Below are 21,331 nucleotides of genomic sequence, written 5' to 3' on the forward strand. Positions count from 1 at the left end.
AACACCCCTCACCCCCCCTCACCCCTCACACCCACCTCACCCCCCCTCACCCCCAACCCCCCTCACCCCCTCCCCCTCACCCCCTCCCCTCACCCCCCTCACCTCCCTCCCTCACCCCCCCCTCACCCCCCCCTCCCCTCACTCCCCCCCCTCCCCCACCCCCCCCCCCTCACACCCACCCCCCTCTCCCCCCTCACCCCCCCTCACCCCCCTCCCCTCACCCCCCCCACCCCCCCTCACACGCCCCCTCCCCTCACCCCCTCCCCCTCACCCCCCCACCCCTCACCCCCCCCTCCCCTCCCCTCCCCCCCCCTCACCACCCCCTCCCCCTCACACCCCCCTCACTCACCCCCCCTCACCCCCTCCCCTCCCCCCACACCACTCACCCCCCTCACCCCCACCCCCTCACCCCCCCTCACCCCCTCCACCTCACCCCCCCCCTCCCCTCTCCCCCCCCCTCACACCCCCCTCACCCCCTCCCCTCCCCTCACCCCCCCCTCACCCCCCCCCTCCCCCCCTCACCCTCCCCTCACCCCCCACCCCCCCCTCACCCCCCCCCCCCCCCCCCCCACCCTCACCCCCCCCCTCACCCCCCCCCCCGCCCCCCCCCCCCCTCCCCCCCCCCCCCCCCTCTCCCCCCCCCCCCCCCCCCCCCCCCCCCTCCCCCCCCCCCCCCCCCCCCCCTCTCCCCCCCCCCCCTCACCCCCCCCCCCCTCCCCTCACCCCCCCCTCCCCTCCTCCCCCCTCCTCTCACCTCCCTCCCCCCATCACCCCTCAACTCCCCTCATCCTCTCACCCCCTCCCCCTCACCCCCCCCCTTACCCCCCTCCTCACCCTTCACCCTCTCACCCCCCCTCACCTCTCACTCAACCCCCCTCATCCAACCCACTCACCCCCCCTCCCCTCACCCCTCCTCCCCCTCCAATCATCCCTCCTACAATCACCACCTCCCCCCCCTCCCCTCAGCCCCTTCCCTCCCCTCTCCCCTTCCCCTCATCTCCCCTCCCTCCCCTCACCCCCCCTCCCCTAAGCCCCCCTCTTCTCAGCCCCCTCCCTCACCTCACCCCCCCTCCCTCACCCCCCCCTCCTCTCACACCCCCTCCCCCTCATTCCTCCTCCCCTCAACCCCCCCCATCCCCTCCCCACTCGCACCCCCCCCTTCACCCCCCCTCCTCCCCTCACCCCCCTCCACTCAACCCCCTCCCCCCTCACCCCCTTCAACACCCCTTCCCCTCACCCCACCTCCACTCAAACCCCCTCCCCTCACCCCCTTCAACACCCCCTCCCCTCACCCACCTCCCCCACACTCTGGCCCGCCTAACCCCTCCCTCCCCTTACCCCTCTCAACCCCCCTCCCCACATCCCTAGCCCCTTTCACCCACACCCTGCACCCCCTTCCACACTCTCCATCTGTGCCCTTTCTCTCGGCTCCTCTACCTCCGCCCCTCCACCCTCCTCCCCCCCCTCACTCCTCACCACCACTCCTTCCTCACCCCACACTCTAACCCCATCCGCACCCCCGCTCACCCTGATCTGCGCCCCTTTATCCCCCAAACTCTCCTCTTTTTTACCCCTCTGCCCCCAACCCATCACACCTACAGCTCCTCTCCCCCCTCAACCCTCTATCCCCCTCTCCCTGATGTCTGCATCTGCTAATGTATCTCCCCAGCTGCAGTCTGTGTATCTGTGTCCCTTTTATGAACTCCCCCTCATCCCCACAGCAGTGTGTGCTCCTTCCTTTTGAAGATTTGAACAGTGGTGGTAAGAAGAGCAATCAGAATATATAGCTCGGGGAAAGCAGATCATGTACGTCTTCCAGGGGATTGCCTTGTCAGGGTTATGTGAATGTGACTTTAGTAGGTTTATATTTCTTGATTAAGAGTGCCGGTGCCGGCATAGTTCCTGCAACCATTTTGTTGTGTGTACTGAAAGCAATGGATTTCTCGATTAGTGCATTTAAATAAATCGCAAATTGCCTGTAACTCAACAAAGAAACTTTGAGCTCTAAGTGTCTTCTCCAGACACATATCCTGGAATCAATAATCTAAATAAATTATAACTTTAGTGAAGAGAATGGAGCATTGCGATGAGAGGGAGAGCAGTGATTGGCAGAGCGGTCAGCATCATTTGGCATGTACTGAACAGTTATCGGTAGAACTGAACTGTTTGAGGTTTTGTCATACAGAGTACACGAAGTGTGGTTCTGCATCCATTCTCGTGGATCAAGCGGTTCTCGTGATGTGAGCTTTGCTGACAAGACCAGTATTTACTGTCCTTTTTCCAGTTATCCTCAGTTTATTATGACTGATTATCAGAACTGGAAATGTGACCTGGTAGTTAATAGGTTAGATAAGTTAAGAATGGTTGGTAACTAAATATAACTATTAAAAACTTTATTTTTGAGAATCCTGCAGGAAAACTACATTTGTTATGGCGAGTCTAGCCCCATGATTTTCTATAACATGAGGTTTCTTAGGAATGCAACTCATACATAATAGCAGAATTTCATGCACAAGGTTAGCTTGGTGGGAGGAATCAGATGGTGGTTTGTTTTGGTCTGTGACCAGCAGTCTGCTGCAGGGTCAGTGCTGGGGGCACTTTTGCTTGTCATTTATATTACTGATTTGGATGAGAATCTAGTTGACATGATTGGTAAGATTGCAGATTACACCAAAATGAGTGGTCAATTGGACAGTGAAGAATGTTGTCTAAGATTACAACAGTATCGGGATCAGCTGGGAACGTGAGCAAGGTGGCACCCTTCACATCATCAGTTGAGGTGCTGAATACAAGAGTTGGGACACCATGTTACTTTGTATAAAATGTTGGTTAGTCCACACTGTGTGCAGTTCTGGCCGTCACATTACAGCAAAGATGTGTTTAAATGAGAGAAGGTGCAGAAAAACGTCACAAGGATGTCGTCTGGGATGGAGTGCTGGAGTTACGCGAGATTGGATAGGCAGGGACTGTTTTCCCTGGAGCAAAGAAGGCTGAGGGGTGACAGGGAGATATATAAATTTATGCATGGTGTAGATAGAGTAGGTAGCCATTGTCTACGTCTCTGGGCAGGAAGTCTAAAACAAGAGAACACTGGTTTAAGGTGAGAGGGAGGAGGTGGAAAGGGGATTTGAGAAAATCTCTCACACAAAGCTTATCTGAAATGAGCTGCCTGGGGAGGTAGTGGAAGCAGCAACAGTAACAGCATTTAAGGGGCATCCGGACAGATCCTTCAATGAGCAGGGCATTGAGAATATAGAATTAATGCGGGCAAGGGATTAGTGTTGATGAACAAGGAGGTTGACAAAGACAGTGGCTGAGGTCGGTTCTGAGCTGTTTAATTGTACAGCTCTTGTTGAAACCTTGTCTTGGTCAGTGCGGCCCATATGTAACTTCAGGCCCACAGGAGGGTAGTTGACCTTCAATTATCTGGTGAAAGGGGCAGCAAGCTGCTGTGCTCTGAAGGGTTGGCCATCATGGTCGTTTGGCCAGCAACACTCACACAAATGAGGGTGAATTGCCTCGGGGTCTCCAGCAGCTGGGCAAGTGTGCAGAGAAATGGCAAATGGAGATAAGTCTGAGGTGTTGACTTTGAGAAGACAAACCATAGAAGGAGGTCCTTCACAGTGAAGGGCAGGGCCTTGGGAAGTGTCATAAAGCAGGTGTACAAGTATAGAGGTATGTGACCAATCGAGTATCGCAGGGATCTGTGCTGGAATCTCTGATGTTTGATATATATATTAATTTAATTTATATATATGTAGAGCTTTTAGGACATAAACGTAGATTGGTTGGTTAGTACTTTTGCAGATGATAATAAGGCTGTCAAAATATACAGCGAGATGTAAATCAGCGACAGAAATGGGTGGAGAAATGCAAGATGGAGTTTAATCTGAGCAAATGTAAGGTGTTGCACTTTGGGAGATTGAATGTAAGGGAAAATATAATTGCATGATCTCTAACAGCATTGATATGAAGAGGGATCTCCAGGTCCAAGTCCATAACTCCCTGAAAGTGGCAACACAACTTGTTAGAGCTATGAAAAAAACATATGGTATGCTTGCCTTCATTGGTCAGGCCAATGAGTATAAGAGTCAGGAAGTCATGATGTAGCTTTATTGGACACTAGACCAAGTGCGGACTAGTTGTGCCAGTCCCCTATCACACTATTCCACCACTGACCCATAGTCCCCAACTGCGCAGGTGTGGCTGATGGGGGAGATCCCCGTTGTGACGAGAGTCACAGCAACCCTCCCCCAACTGCGCAGGCACGGCAGCAAGTGGGAGTGCGACTGCGACATTTTTAAAGTTCAAAATGGCAATAACGTAAAATATAAGATCAATGTGAACGCATCTCACTCTCCTTCTTCAGTCCCCTATTCCCCATCTCCATTATCCTCCTTCTCCCCACCCTCCACCAACCTTCCTCTGCTTCCTCCACTCACCCCCTCCCTCCCCTCCTTCCCCTTCCCACTCCCCTCATCCATTACCTCACCATCCCTCTTCCTACCCCTATCCTCCATTCTCCCTCATCCCCAGCACTCCCCCCCTCCTCTTCCCCCTCCATCTTTTCCCTCTCCTCCTCCACTCCCCCACTCCTCCCCTCACCTCTACCTTTCCCCTACCCTCAGTCACACCCTTCCTCCCTCCATAACCCCTCTCCCCTCCCTACCCCCTCATCTCACTATCTCCCTGCTCCACCACTCCTCACCACCCCCTATCCCACTCCCCCACTCTCCTTCCTCACCTCTCCCACTGCCCTACTCTCCCTCTATCACCCACTCCCTAACCACCTCCCCCACTTTCCCCTCCCTCTCCCTCCCTACCCCCTCTTCCTCAATCCCCTCCCTCCCCACTCTCCCTCCTCACCTCCCCCACTTTCTCCTCCATACCCTGCTCCTCTGCCATTATCCCCTGCTCCCCACTCCCTCCCATATCCCACCTCCCCCACAATGAAAATCGCAATGTTTAAAAAAAAAAGAAATTCCCAATGAAAATCAAATTTTTTTCTTTAAAGTAACTTAAACACAATATTATCTGTTAATGAAAATGGAAGAATTTGATCAAAACTGAGTTTTTTTAGAATAAAATCAATGTCAATGAAAATCTCGATTTTTTTAGTGTAAATTAAATTTGGGATCCCATTGTGATGTCATTGTGATGTCAAACGCGGCTGACGGGCAGGGCAAGTGGAAAAGTGTTTTTGTAAAGTTTAAAATATTACTAGCTCATAAAATATAACATCAATCTGAACGAAACTTTTTTCATTTACATCACAGGACAATGGTGAGTAAAGAGGTTCAAAAATTGTAGCGCTATCATGTACCATTTTGGCGAAGTATCGGGGGGACACATGCACGCAAACAAACAAACAAACAAGATGAAAGTTTTAGTAATATAATAATAGTAATATACTAGACCTGTCACACGGGGGCTTGGTTCCCCCAATGCAACTTGTTTCCCAACACAATATTCCACCACTCACCGGTTCCCCCAACGCAACTCGTTCCCCCAACGCAATATTCCACCACTCACCCATAGCCCCCAACTGCGCTGGGGCGGCTTATTTCCCCTTATTCACCGTCCCTTGAAAAAATGAAATTGCACTTTCTGGCAGGAAAAAAAATCCAATTGCACTTGATGCCAGGACTCAGTGTCCTGGGATTTGCAACATCGTAGCGCGCAGGGCCAGCAATTGAGGGGCAGTTTATGTAAATTAGATCCCATTGTGACATCATAGCTGTAATTGCCACTGCAACTGCTACTTTGTCATTTTTCTCAAAGTGGGGTTTTGTAAAGTTAAAAATGTGAATAACTTGTAAAACATAACATCATTCTGGTGAGGCGGCTCATTTCCCCTTATCCCCCCCAGCACTCCCCCCCCCCCCCCCCCCCCCCCCTCTTCATCCTCCCTCTTTTTAAACTTTAAAAAAAAAGCAAACACTTGCTGCCAGGACTTTAAAAAAAAATTCCAATTCCACTTCCCCTGCCTCCCCCAGCACTCCCTTCCCTTCATGTTCAGCGTCGCTCTGTCAGGACTCAGTGTTCTATGATTGCAACATTGTTGGAAATTAGATCCCATTGTGACGTCGTAGCTGCCACTGCCACTGCAGTGTTCAAGTCATTCTTTCCCAAACTGGATTTTGTAACGTTTAAAGTTAAAAACTTGATGAAAACACACCACAAGACAATTGTGAGTAAGGTGGTGCAAAAATTCTAGCGCTATCATGTACCGTTTTGGCATAATTTCTGGATCACATACACACACATATAGAAACAAACAAGATGAGAGTTTTAGTAATATACTAGGCCAACTAGGATCCGTTGGATCCCTGTCACATGGGAGGCCTGGTCCCCCAACGTAATATTGCGCCACTAACCCGTAGCCCCCACGGGAGGCGTGGTCCCCCAACTCAACCCGTTCCTGAACATAAGATGCCAGCACTCCCCTGCCACCCTCAGCAGTGGACTTTAAAAAAAAAAAATTCCATTGCACTTCCCCTGCCTGCCGCAGCAGTTCCAATTGCAATACCAATTTGCACTCCCCCTCCTGTTGAAGCACTTGCTGTGATATCCCATTGAGGTGAAAAATTCAGAGTGTTCCTATCTTGCAACTTTGTATCGAAGTGTGTTGGAAGCTGGCAGGAAGGATTTTAATAGTAAAAATCATGTTAAATTTGGCTTTTTTAAAGCTTTAATCGTGAACTTGATTACGGCGTGGCGGGCAAAGATGTGTCAGAATATTTGATTGATTTGATTTGATTCAATTTTATTGTAATTGTCTTCAAGTAAGAGACAACAAAATGCTATTTCCCATACAGTCATACGAATAAAAAAAACAAAACACAGAACACAATAGTCCACAACACAAACATCCCCACAGCGGCACCAAAGTTCCCCACTGTGAGGGAAGGAACCAAAGTTCAGTCAACCTCCTCACTGATGTACCCCGTTGTTCACCCGTGATCGTGGCCTCCTGAGCCCACTGCAGTTGCCGCTACAGGCCGCCCAATGTTCAGGCCCTCTCGCCGGGAACGATGGAACCCCGAAGTCGGGCGGAAGAACATCCTCAGTGGCCTGGACCTCTGAATCGGCCACCTCCCACCGGAGTCCGCGGCTCCCGAAGTCCACAGGCCAAGCTGGGCGAAGATTCGACGCTGGCGGCCCCCGACAAAGGGTCCCAGGACACCGCGATGTTGGTCAGCGCCGCCCACGTTGGGAGCTCCGCGAACCACAACTCCGTGATGTTGGTGAAGCAGACCCAACACTCCAGAGCCTCAAACGGCGATCCCAGGTGAGACATCGCCCGCTCCGAGATGTATCCAGCGCTGAGCCACCACTGCTGAAGCTCTGGTCCGGTCCCGGCAGGAAGGGTCGCGCCAATCCAGTCGAATCCTCGCCAGGAAGTGACTGAAGGACAGTTTCCCCCTTACCCTGCCCCCCCCACATAAAATACAAAAAAAAACATACTTTAAACATACTAAAAATAAAAAAATAAATAGACAAACAGACTGCAGGCGGAGGCAGCCATCAACAGCGCCACCAGATGTCCTATGTAAAAATGTAAGTAGTGTTTTGAGGAAGATACAAAACATACAACACACATACAGACAAGATGAGATTTTTATAGGGATATATAGATGGACAGATAGATAGATTGGTCAGGCCGCATTTGGAGTATTAGGTGCAGTTCTGTTCGTCCCACTACAGGAAGAATTTGGAGGCTATGGAAAGGGTGCAGAGGAGGTTTACCAGAATTATGCCTGGATTAGGGGGTATTAGCCACAGTTGGAGATGTTGGACAGACTTGGATTGTTTTCTTTGGAACATCGAGCGTTGAGAGTAGGCCTGATAGAAGTATAGAAAATTTGGGTAAGGGGAGTAGAGAAATCAAGATGGTTGTGTCTCACCAGCAGTTAGAAACAGAAAAGTTCAGCCATAGTAGAAGTCATGGCAGGACAAATCTGAGGAGGAATGCTGGAGATGGGAGGAGGAGGTCTTCACCCGGCGGTGACGACTCCTTCCCATAGAAAAAGGCTCGGAGTCAGAGGTAACCCAAGAAAAGCTCTACATCATGACGATTTGTGTAGATCTTAAACCTTGGAAGTATAGGACATGCATGTTCAAAGTGGTTGTAGAAAGAGCTCATTTTTACATCAAATTTTAAACTGTGTTCTTCACCACTGAGTCCTGACACATCAGTAAGTGCTTTCCACAGGGCGAATGAGAAGTCACACATTCCTCCTGTTTAAGAAAGAACTGCAGATGCTGGAAAAATCAAAGGGAGACAAAAAAGCTGGAGAAACTCAGCGGGCGAGGCAGCATCTATGGAGCGAAGGAATAGGCGACGTTTCTGGTTGAGACCCTTCTTTAGACTGATGTCGGGGAAGGGGGGGGGGGGGACGAAAGGTAGAGGTGGAGACAGTAGGCTGTGGGAGAGCAGGGAAGGGGAGGGGACGTAAGGAGAAAGCAAGGACTACCTGAAATTGGAGAAGTCAATGTTCATACAGCTGGGGTGCTGTTCCTCCAATTTACGGTGGGACTCACTATGGCCATGGAGGAGGCCCAGGACAGAAAGGTCAGATTTGGAATGGGAGGGGCAGTCGAAGTGCTGAGCCACCAGGAGATCAGGTTGGTTATTGCGAACTGAGCGGAGGTGTTGGGCGAAGCTGCCTCAAAAAGGCTTGCAGTATCATCAAAGACCCACACCACTCTGGCCACACACTCATCTCCCTGCTACCTTCAGGTAGAAGGTACAGGAGCCTGAAGACTGCAACAACCAGGTTCAGGAATAACTACTTCCCCACAACCATCAGGCTATTAAACCTGGCTCAGACAAAACTCTGATTATTAATAACCCATTATCTGTTATTTGCACTTTATCAGTTTATTTATTCATGTGTGTATATATTTATATTATGGTATATGGACACATTTATCTGTTTTGTTGTAAATGCCTACTATGTTCTGTGTGCTGAAGCAAAGCAAGAATTTCATTGTCCTATACAGGGACACATGACAATAAACTCACTTAAACTTGAAGATCGCCAAGCCTGTGCTTGGTCTCACCAATGTAGAGCAATTGACACCTGGAACAGCGGATGCAATAGATGAGATTGGAGAAGGTGCAGGTGAACCTCTGCCACACCTGGAAAGACTGCTTGAGTCCTTGGATGGAGTTGAGGGAGGAGGTAAAGCGACAAGGAGTTAGGAGCAACACTAGCAAGTTTGCGGATGACACAAAGCTGGGTGGCAGTGTGAACTGTGAAGAGGATGTTAGGAGGTTGCAGGGTGACCTGGACAGGTTGTGTGAGTAGGCAGATGCAGTATAATATAGATAAATGTGAGGTTATCCACTTTGGCGGCAAAAACAAGGGGGCAGATGATTATCTAATTGGGGTTAGGTTAGGTAAGGGGGAGGTACAGAGAGACCTGGGTGTCCTCGTACACCAGTCACTAAAAGTTGGCGTGCAGGTACAGCAGGCAGTGAAGAAAGCTAATGGAATGTTGGCCTTCATAACAAGAGGAGTTGAGTATAGGAGTAAAGAGGTTCTTCTGCAGTTGTACAGGGCGCTGGTGATCGCAATGAATGGCGGTGCTGGCTTGAAGGGCCGAATGGCCTCCTCCTGCACCTATTTTCTATGTTTCTAAGTATAGCATTTCCTGTGGTTGCAAGGGAAAGTACCAGGGGAGGGGGTGGTTTTTGTGGGAAGAGGCAAATTGACCAGGCAGTCACGAAGGGAACGGTCTCTGCGGAAAGCAGAAACGGTAGGAGATGGGAAGATGTGGCCAGTGGTGGGATCAAAAGGTGGAGGTGGCAAAAATGTCGGAGGATTGATGTTTGTTTCCCAGTAGTGCAGAGGTACTGGTGGCCAGATCACGCTGGCCGACAGCTGTTGGAGGCAGGAACCCTCACATTTTATAAAACTACTATGGATATTCTGTAATTGCAAGGTTACAAACCCAGAGCTGTGATGTGGAACTAATAAATCTCTCTTTCCATATTCCATTTGCCATTACTTTGACTGCTCCTTTTACTTCCGCTGTTCACATCCAGGTCCTCCCTGCTTTCTCCTTTTTGTTCCCATCAGATATAAATGAATTGAATTTACCTAAAACCTGTGAGATAGTTTTCCCAGATCCCGACGACCTCCTCAACTTCAAACTTATCATCTGTCCAGATGAGGTGAGTGATGAGCAGGGCTTGGCTCAGCTATTTGTGGGAGTGGTAGATGAGTTGGCAGGATGGGAACCTCTGTCTGAAACATGGGTGGGTAAAGGAAGGAAACTTGATGTTATCTCTTACACTGATGCTTGATTATCAGAGGAATAGTGGACCCACAGCTGCACCAAAGGATCACAGCTGGTATTGAGGCTTTGCACTGTCCAGGGCAGAAACATCAACGTGAGAAGGATTCACATAACAGGTGCAGTGTGGCAGCACTGTGTCCAAACAACAAGATTCGCTGTAGTAACTTACCATCGCTTCCTTGACAATGCCTGCAAATCCATGTGACCTTGACCACCAGGAAAGAAAGGTGGAGGGAGAGTGGCCCACAGTGAGAGGTGCTCACAGTGGGGGAGGTGTGTTACTCTTCACACCCTTTGCCAGGGATGCCTGCACATGCCAGGGATGCCTGCACGGTGGTGCTGTCTTACAACTCAAAGATCACCCTTGGCATGAGGGAGGATGTGGTGGTGGGGAGGGAGGGGAAGGAAAGCGGTGAGGGGGCACGGGGCGGGTAGGGCTGTGGGGAGGCTGTGGGGCTGGTGGGGGGGAAGGAAAGGGGTGAGGGGGTATGGGACGGGAAGGGTGGTGGGGAGGGGGGGGTATGGTGTGTTGAGCGTTGGAATGGAGGGACAATGTTCAGTTGATTGACTCTTTTTGAACAGCAATGAATGTATTATGTTTACGGCATGATTATAAATGTAGTAATTGTTGGTTTAAATGTTTTCTTCTCTTGCATTTAGGGTTTCTATAAAGGAGGCAAATTTGTATTTAGTTTTAAGGTAAGTGAATCCTGACCTTAGTAATCAATGACAGCTCACAAAAACCATCATTTGAGGAATTAAACCATGGCCCATCAACATTTTCTGACAGTGAACCAGTTCCGCTTGAAACGAGGGTATGGCTCCAATTGCTGCCGTGTGCTGTTGCCCCTCGCCCCCCTGCGACCCTCACACCCCCATATTCCATCGTACCCCCGCGCTGTCAGCTGCAGTGTGCACCCCTTCGTCCCCCTCCAACCCCTCGCCTCCCCAGTTGCCCCTCACCCCCAGCCCTGACTGCTGTGACCCCTCATCCCCTCACCTCCTTATTCCTGCCCTCACCTGATATTCTGGATTGATCCCACAAGGCTCATGATTCAGCACTGTGCTGTTTCAACATCTCCTCCCCAAACTCTGTAGCTAAAAGGGACCTGTGGCCATTGTATTGACGTCTGTCAAACAAGTGGCTGAATGGCCCCAGGTGGTGGGTGTATGGAACAAGCTGCCAGATGAGGCAGTTGAGGCAGGGTCTATCCCAATGTTTAAAAACAGTTAGACAGGTACATGGATAGGACAAGTTTGGAGGCAGGACCAAACGCAGGTGGGACTAGTGTAGCTGGGACATGTTGGCTGGTGTGGTCAAGTTGGGCCAAGGGGCCTGTTTCCACACTGTATCATTCTATGACTGGTTTCTGCCTCCAGGCTAAGAATTCCAGAATTCTTGGTAAATCATAAGCATATCTCAGTTACAAACTTCTAATATGTCTAGGTCTTTCATAATTTTTCACATTTTAATTCAATCGCACCACACTTGTTCCAAAGGAAACAATTTTAGTCCAGTCAATCTCCCGTCTTGAACAGAGGCATCTTGCTCTTGGGTGATGTTCAATCCTTGTAATGTGCCTATTTAGTGTTTTATAGTTGTCTATCCATACTCATTGTCTTGGCTGAGAACGCTGTATGCACCCTGTCTGCCTGCCTGGCTGGCTGCACTGATATGTGAACACGTGCTCCCCATATTCCTCTCCGATGCTCAGTTCTGACCATTTTTGTAAACCTTGACTTTCCCAAGGCAGCATGAAGTGTAAACGGATCCGAAGGGGAACAGGTGTAACTGTTTAAATTGAAATTGTGCATTATGGTAGTTATTACTGAGGATTAGCAATGGGTATGATGTGGGAACACACATGTGGACTACAAAGATTTAGCTCTATAATTGAGTTTCAAATGGCATTGATATGTTGCCGATGATTGACAGCATCTTTCGAGAACCACCCTCTAGTGTTAGCCTTTGGTGTTTCTCTGCTCTCAGCTGGGTGCACCACTTTGAGAGGACCACTGCCAAAAGTGTGCTTAACTCAGCATTCCTGGTTTCTGGTAACTCTCCAACGGAAGAGTTCCCTGATGTTGGATATGTTGGTAACAATTCGAAGGCTCTTGTGCGTGTACATGTGTTTGGTTTACAGGTTGGACAAGGATATCCTCATGATCCTCCGAAGGTGAAATGTGAAACCATGGTATATCATCCAAATATCGACTTAGAAGGCAACGTGTGCCTAAACATCCTCAGGTAGGCTGATTTAGGTTGGAATTTTGATCTTGATTCTCATGATTTCTAACTGCTGTAACCCTCGGTTACAAGTCATCACCAAGCTCACCATCCTGTAGGTCAAGTCTCAGCCGTGCTTGGCTGGGCAGCACTCTGGCCTCTGGGTCAGATAGACACAAGGCCAGAGTGTGACTAAAATTAGAGCACATGGTATTGGGGGTAGGGTGTTGACATGGATAGAAAATTGGTCGGCAGACCGGAAGCAAAAAGTAGGAGTGAACGGGTCCTTTTCAGAATGGCAGGCAGTGGCGAGTGGAGTGCCGCAAGGCTCGGTGTTGGGGCCGCAACTGTTTACCATATATATTAATGATTTAGAAGAGGGAATTAGGAGCAACACTAGCAAGTTTGCGGATGACACAAAGCTGGGTGGCAGTGTGAACTGTGAAGAGGATGTTAGGAGGTTGCAGGGTGACCTGGACAGGTTGAGTGAGTGGGCAGATGCGTGGCAGATGCAGTATAATATAGATAAATGTGAGGTTATTATCTCAATGGGTTTAGGTAAGGTAAGGGGGAGGTGCAGCGAGACCTGGGTGTCCTTGTACACAGGTCACTGAAAGTTGGCTTACAGGTACAGCAGGCAGTGAAGAAAGCTAATAGAATGTTGGCCTTCATAACAAGAGGATTTCAGTATAGGAGTAAAGAGGTTCTTCTGCAGTTGTATAGGGCTCTGGTGAGACCACATCTGGAGTATTGTGTACAGTTTTGGTCTCCTAATTTGAGGAAGGACATCCTTGTGATTGAGGCAGTGCAGCGAAGGTTCACGAGATTGATCCCTGGGATGGCGGGACTGTCATATGAGGAAAGATTGAAAAGACTAGGCTTGTATTCACAGGAGTTTAGAAGGATGAGGGGAGATCTTATAGAAACATATAAAATTAAAAAAGGACTGGACAAGCTAGATGCAGGAAATATTTTCCCAATGTTGGGCGAGTCCAGAATCAGGGGCCACAGTCTTACAATAAAGGGGAGGTCATTTAAGACTGAGGTGAGAAAAACCTTTTTCACCCAGAGAGTTGTGAATTTATGGAATTCCCTGCCACAGAGGGCAATGGAGGCCAAGTCATTGGATGGATTTAAGAGAGAGTTAGATAGAGCTCTAGGGGCTAGTGGAGTCAAGGGATATGGGGAGAAGGCAGGCACGGGTTATTGATAGGTGACGATCAGCCATGATCACAATGAATGGCGGTGCTGGCTCGAAGGGCCGAATAGCCTCCTCCTGCACCTATTTTCTATGTTTCTATGAGGCTTGAACATAAACCTAGGCTGCCATTCTGGTCTAATTGAGAAGGAGTGGCATGGCTAGTGGAACTGCTGCCTCACAGCACCAGAGACTGGTTCACTCCTGACCTTGGGTGCTGTCTATGTGGCGTTTGATTGTTGTTTCAGAGACTGCATAGGTTACCTCTGGGTTGTTGATGGCTGCTGTGCAGCTAGTGGTCTGAAGGGCATTTTTCTGTGCTGTATCTCTGAGTGTTGTGCCTTTTGAAGAGCTGACTTTGGATGAAGCATTCAAAGGCTGATCTTATATCTGAGGTGAATTAAATTAAAGAGCACAAAATATCCACGGTGACCTGGCCATTTGCCTTTCAATCCGTGATATTTAAAAAAGAGACAGTACAGGGTATTATTGCATGGGAGTTACTTTATGCAGGTTATCTGGCACATATAACATTACAACCACGGGAAAAGTCAGGAAACTACAGGTGCTGGCAGTCTCAAAAAGAAACAGTGGTGCTGAGGTGTTTGGTGGATGTGCACAGAATGTCAAAGAACACTAGGTGGCAGACTGGGGCAAGACATTGCTCTGCGGGACAAATTACAATTAAAACGTGAGCTATAAGCACTCAAATAAGAAAACCAAAGCCGAAAGCCAAAGTATTATCTAACAAACTGAATATACTAACCTATGCTAAGACCAATAAATAATCCCGTATGCAAAAAACAGCTACTTACATGTTAACTAGCTCTTTAAAAAAATCATATAGATGCAAGTATATTATTGGAGTTATCAAGTGGACACCTCCCTTAACTGGTGTTTTGTTGAGTTAGGGTTCTTTCTGCCCCCAACTGACACAATTTCTTCTCACCAAATCCACCTACTGCCTTGCTCTACTGCCTCTTACTTCTCCTTTACGGCCTGACGCAAACTCTGTCCACGCATTCCGGGCTCTCCAAATAGCGATGTGGTCGATCTCGCTATGAAACCTCTCTACTGGACGTATCTTGCTCTTCATCATCACTGCTCAACTTCTGCTGACAACTCTACATATCTAAGCCTTTTCCTTTCATAAGCCTCATCCACTGGGGTGGAAGATTGCAACCTTCACGTGCACAAACGGAAGACCCAACAACTTTAGGCTGTGCATGCCACACGAAAGAAGAAGAAGCCTCATCCACTAAGTTCTCCCAAGGCACCGTCAGTTCTATAAATATGCACTATCCGCTGACTAAATGGCCATAACATTATATCAAGTCTCAAACTAGTAGTAATTATTTCCTGCAGAACAATAAACTTTCCTCACAAATCTACCTGCACCTCCACATCATTGGTTCCCCGTAACTGGCCTGACTCATACCTGCCTGGAAACTTCCCTCCTCTAGCTTACTGACAAAATGAATCGCTGCCCTCTCAGTCCTGATATCTACTGAATTCACTTATGCTCTCCTCCTCCCAATTGCTGTAGCTTTGCACTTCAGTGCATCCTGCCATCTCTCCCCGCTGATGACCCATAGTGGTGCTCCAATCACTAGCTCCATCGCCATTGTAAACGCTAACAGGTAAATAGTACACCCTGCCATAATGCAGATGTCTATACTGCCCAAAAAATGTTTTAGCTGTTGCTGAAAGCCCCCTCCCCTTCCCAGGGAAAGCACTGCTGTCATTTCTGCACGGTAAAGCCAAAATGTATAAAAATGGCCCTTATTAAAATCTGACAATGTGCACGTTAACCACATGTGATTGCAAGTAGATTCTAAGCAACCTGAAAAACCTGGGATTCATGCTTTCTGCACTGTGGTATCTATTAACCTGTTCCTTTCTAAGCCTCTGTGCCACTATGCTAAAGAAAATCTTGCCTTTGACATTTAGGAGACATATAGACCTAAACTGACTTAACTCTGAAGACTCTTTCTCCTCTGCTCTACGCCAAACCCTTGGTATGACCTAGTTCTCCCAAACTATTCGCAAGAGCCTCCTCAAGAATCTAAGCACATCAGATGCACTTTTATATACCCGGTAAGGGAACCAGCTTTTCACTGCTCCTTTTCCGGCTCTGTCCATTTGGCAGCTGAATGGCTGCCCAGCTGGGGCTATTCTGAAATGCTGCAATATTTGCATTAGTGCAAGCACTATTGAAAGTATTTAATCTATTTTATAAATGGCAAAATGGACAAAGTCAGTTAACACCATTCATCTGAAGTAAACTTGTATAGATCAAGGTAAGGACTACTTGCTGTATTAGTAGTAAGGTTTCAGTGAGTTGAGAATCATTTGATGTTTCACAATAGGATTACTTTGTCTGATTGAGACAGGTCTCAATGCTGTCTGATTCTAATTCTCCTGTTTCCTTGCACAGAGAGGACTGGAAACCCGTACTAACGATAAATTCTATAATTTATGGGCTGCAGTACCTGTTTTTGGTAAGTGAACAAGGGGCACAGGCAGATTTTTGGAAGTGGGAAGCCACTTTATAGTGGGATTTTGATGAATATTCTGTCTTAGCAACCATATTCATGGGCCATGTATCAAAATGTCTTGCAACCTGCAGTGCAGTTGTTTTCAAAAGTAAAACAAAGAGGTGTGTGTTAACTAAGGCCAGTAAGGCATGTGGAGGAGAGGGATTACATGGAGTTAGTTCACATGTCGGTGTTATGTTGTTGGATCAATGGACTGACCAGGATGAATGAATGCCCTTCTCCTGCTTGTATGATTCTTGCATCCCATGCGACACTGCAATGGAATAGATCTTTGGTGATCTGATTTGGGACATCCACTAGTGCGGGAAAAGGGGGGGAGAGGAGAGGGGAGTGCAGGGAGGCTGAAAGGCCACAGGTTTTGAAGCCCATGGCATTTCTGTGGGAACATTGCTGGTAATGTAAATGTTTATTCTTCCTCTCCTCCCCCTTTCTCGCTGTTAGGAACCCAACCCCGAGGATCCCCTGAACAAGGAGGCAGCAGAGGTCCTTCAGAACAACAGACGCCTCTTTGAACAGAACGTGCAGCGATCCATGCGGGGTGGCTACATTGGTTCCACTTACTTCGAGCGATGCCTTAAATAGGGCCTAGAACGCACAAACTGAAGCCAGAGAGAGAGAGAATCTGACATACTTAAACATATAAAAACATTAAAATAAACTCGATCGATACCAGGAGGGTATAGAGTGGATGAGGAGGCAATTCTCAGACCCCTCAGCATAATGTCACAGGAAGACATGGAATTGGAATTTTTATTTTAAAAAAGAGGACTGCTTGATTGTTGTCATAGCTCCAAAGCATGCCAGGAAGTTTGAACTAGATTTTGCTCCCCCCCCCCCCTTCCACACCCCCCCCCCCCCCCCCCCCCCCCTCCCCCCCCAATTAAACTAATTGTAAATGTATTTCACTGGGAGTGCTGCTGTCTTTATCATAATACATTTCCTAAATGGCTCGAGTATAAATAGTCCCACTGACCCCCTTGGCCTTCTCTCCCAGCTCCCGTTCCATCACCTCTGCTGCCGACAGGTTCCTCTGTAGGGGAGAGCATGCAGAATGGCACGGCTCCGACAAAGGAGGGAGGCCCGGATGGATCTGGAGAGAGAGAGAGAGATGTTTACTCTGAAGCTGCGTCCAGTCTGTTTTGAATGTTTTGCCTGTTCATTAAGTTGTATAGTTATTTTTTTAACTGAAACGTTCCCTCCCCTTCTTATTTGTGCCGTAGGTGATTTCCCTGACTATGTACAATGTTGTTCAAGGTTCAGATTCCTCTCCATAGCTGTGTACCACAGGCTGCCAGCCATTGCCAGAGCCCTGCATGGCTCGGTGCATCTGCTGCATTGCCAGACCGGTGCATCGTTCTGTAAATAATCGCAGCGCTCAGCCCCGATCTGCAGCACCACCTTGAAGCAGGGGCTCTCATTAATATCGAGTGCTGACGTAGCTGTATACTTTAGTGATGCTGCTCGTGAATGCACCTGTTTTCATATCACCGAGTTATTCTGATGTTGGTGTATGCATCCACTGTGTTTTAAACTAGCTCATGGTTCAGTTTTAATTTAAAGGATTTTGCCCAGTCTGTGATGTTTAATTTTTTGACCAGTCTTATCTTGAAACTAATTAAAAAAATAAGAGTTACATCTAACTATCCCTTTAAATGTAATCCACTCCTGACTATTATTCTGCTTAGCAATTTAACTGCGTCAGCCTAATGACCAACCTCCCCCCAAATCCCCTTCTGAGGTTGTCTGGCAAGGTGCAGTTACTGGACCTGGAACACCTGTTTAGCTCTGGGCCCATGCGGTGAGTTATTGCAGCTGGATTGAAAGCCCTGCTTTCTGTTTTGAGGGGCTGGGGTGCAAGTGGAAGAGGCTCTTCACAGGAAGCGGGGCGCTGTGATGTGTCCCCAGGGTGAATATCCAGTTGAACTGGTGCAGTTGGGATTGCTGTAGCACCAAGTGCAAAACCTGTGGGGAGCGGCAGTGTTGCTGATTTGTTCCAACACCAGTTTTCCCCAGGATCTCTATGAACAGTGTGATGTGAGCCAGGAAGCTGAATAAAATCAGGCTTGAAACTTTGCACCATGTCTCCCTTCACTCGTTATGTTTGCATTGCCTGGCTTTTAATCAGATGTCCAACTCTCAGTTACAATTGTGTTGCTGCCTGAATCGGTAACCCGCGTCACATTGGGATAGCCTTGAGTTCTTTTTGCCTTTGGTCTGAGGGCCGGTTTGATGCCAAATCTTCCTCATTGGCTCTCAGTCATTTTGTGCACTATTTTTCCGTGCTGCTGTTGCAGAAATGCTTCTGTTGGTTCAGCTCAGCAGAACCTCTTTCTGTCCAGAATTTTGAGTGTTACTGACAAATGTCAAGGAAGATGTGATGCATGTTGCTGTGCACGTGACCAATCTTGTGATAATGTGGTTACAAATCCAATTCTGTTGAGCATATGATGTTTATCATTCAACCCGAACAGTGGAAATCTAGAACAACGTAGAATCCCTGTTGATCAACACCAAAGGAATTCACCCCACTGTTCCTCTCCTGACACAACCTTGGTTTACTCATGAAGCTGAAACCTGTGATCAGCTCTCCTGTCATGTGTAATGCATGTGTTTATATGTTTATACTGAGGGGGAGAAGATGTTCTATTGCAAACCTGCCCCCAGAGGGAATCTGTGTGGTTAATTGTCACCTGAATGCGAGGAAAAAAAATCACAGGTTCTCCAAAAAAAAGGTTCAGATATATGTTTTTTTTGGTAAGAATTGTACCTCTTTAGCTGGTATGTTTGATTCACACCACCTGCACATTGGCACCATATGTTCATGCTTGAGGAGAATGTACTGTATTTCAATTAAAAAAAATTGCAGTTGACTTCTTTCAGGATCACTGTTGCAATTTTTAAGAATTATTTGGAATTTGAAGCCATCAGTAGGTTTACAAAAAAAGTTTTTGCAAACAAAAATGCTGCTTAACCTATCTGATCTATGTCTCTCAGATAATACTTGGGGGAATTTAAAATGTTGCTTTTATTGAAGGCACAAGCCTTCCCTCTGCTGAAACCTGTGTTATCCCTGATTTGTGAAGTTACCCAAACCTCTACCATGTGTACCCTTCCTAACTTACATCAAGAAGTAAAACACCCTTTGTGCTTCATAGAGCGGTGTGTAGGCAGATATTAGAGCAGATATACAACAGGCTTGTCAAAGTACAGTGGCTTGAAGGAGAGTGGTACAGTGGTTGTACAGAGGGGCCAGAGCACTGTTGAAACAAGATGGTTGCAAGTGTCCAAATGCTTAGGTGGAAACTGGTGGATGTAAAGTCGGAAGCTCTTCTGATCGGACGGATCATGTAGGCAGCAGGCAGTGAAGCAATGTTTTTGTTTTTGGGAGAGGAGTTGAGAAGCAAAGCAAAAGGAATGTACAATAAATGCTAAGAAATGGGAAAGTGTAGAAGAACAGGGATGTGGATCTCGCACATCCACAGAGAACAAGACAAGGCAGACATTGTCATAATTATACAGCATGGAAACAGTCCCTTTGGCCTAACTCATCCATACCGACCAAGTTGCCTACCTGAGTTAGTCCCATTTGCGTGCATTTGGCCCGCACCCCTCTAAACCTTTCCTGTCCACGTACCTGTCTAAGTGTCTTTTAAATGTTGTTATTGTACCTGCTTTAACCACCTCATCTGGCATCCCCCTCAGCGTGGAAAACGTGCCCTCGGGTTACATAGATACATACACAAAAGGTGCAGGAGTAGGCCATTCAATGTGATCATGGCTGATCATCCAATCAGCACTCCGTTCCTACCTTCTCCCCATACCCCATCGATTCCACTAGCCCTAAGAGCTCTATCTAACTCTCTTTTGAATGCATCTAGTGAATACACTCTATGCCTTCTGAGTTTAGCCCCCAGTGGGAAAAGACTGACCATTCATCTTATCCATGACTCACAATTCTATATACCTCTATATGGTGAAAACATCCCAGCTTATCCAGCCTCTCCTTATACAGGTAACTTGCCTCCAATCCAGGTAATATCCTTGTAATTATTTTCTGCATCCTTTCCAGCTTAATAACATTCTTCTTACAGCATGGTGACTAGGACTGCAGTGCCCCAAATGTGGTCTCACCAACATTGTGTACAGTTATAACATGATGTTGCAACTTTTGTACTCAGTGCCTTGACCGATAAAGGGAAGATACCATCCTATCTACCTCATGTCACCACTATGTACTTGTACCCTTGGGTCTCTCCATTCCACAACATTCTCCAGGGGAAGGACTTCCATTTACTCTGCAAGTCCTGCCCTATTTTATCTTACCAAAATGCAATACTATTATGAAGTATTACCAAGGCTTGGAGCATTTCGAAAATCAGTCAAGTTATATAAAATCTATATAATGTCATAGCTACGACAAGTAGAGTTTTGGTCCAGGTGTTAGCGGAAGGAAATCATAGCCTTGGGGGAAATGCGGACTTGACACATCATTATGTAGGAAGGTCAATAATGCGGCGTAGATTTAAAACAACTGGTTGAAGGATTAGAGCAAAGCTGATGGGGATGAGTCAGAGTATAGAAGAGATCGAGCGACTGTCCATATGGTGCCAGCACAATAACCTGGCCCTCAACACCAGCAAAACCAAGGAACTGATTGTGGACTTTGGAAGGAGTAGGACGGGGACCCACAGTCCCGTTTATATCAACGGGTCGAAAGGGTCAAGAGCTTCAAAGTCCTGGGCGTGCACATCTCTGAAGATCTTTCCTGATCTGAGAACACTGATGCAACAATTAAGAAAGCACATCAGCGCCTCTACTTCCTGAGAAGATTATGGAGAGTAGGTTTGTCAAGGAGGACTCTCTCTCTAACTTCCACAGGTGCACAGTAGAGAGCATGCTGACTGGTTGCAACTTGAGCGCCCTGGAACGGAAAAGACTACAAAAAGTAGTAAACACTGCCCAGCCCATCATCGGCTCTGACTTCCCTTCCACCGAGGGGATCTATCACAGTTGCTGCCTCAAAAAGACTGGCAGTACCAT

General features: G+C 47.8%; 1 protein-coding gene across 1 annotated transcript in view; it reads left to right on the forward strand.

Annotated features, from left to right (window-relative positions):
- Positions 1–19,161, forward strand: part of ube2m (ubiquitin conjugating enzyme E2 M) — a 19,654-nt gene extending 493 nt beyond the window's left edge. The window contains exons 2-6 of the mRNA XM_055663492.1: positions 10,089–10,183; positions 10,969–11,007; positions 12,453–12,556; positions 16,171–16,234; positions 16,733–19,161. Of these exons, the coding sequence (XP_055519467.1) occupies positions 10,089–10,183; positions 10,969–11,007; positions 12,453–12,556; positions 16,171–16,234; positions 16,733–16,873 (443 nt within the window). The 3' untranslated portion in view covers positions 16,874–19,161. The remainder of the gene's footprint in view (positions 1–10,088; positions 10,184–10,968; positions 11,008–12,452; positions 12,557–16,170; positions 16,235–16,732) is intronic.
- Positions 19,162–21,331: the final 2,170 nt, after the last annotated feature.

The sequence above is a fragment of the Leucoraja erinacea genome, chromosome 37 (genome assembly GCF_028641065.1).
Source record: "Leucoraja erinacea ecotype New England chromosome 37, Leri_hhj_1, whole genome shotgun sequence".
In the NCBI taxonomy this organism is placed as follows: domain Eukaryota; kingdom Metazoa; phylum Chordata; class Chondrichthyes; order Rajiformes; family Rajidae; genus Leucoraja; species Leucoraja erinaceus.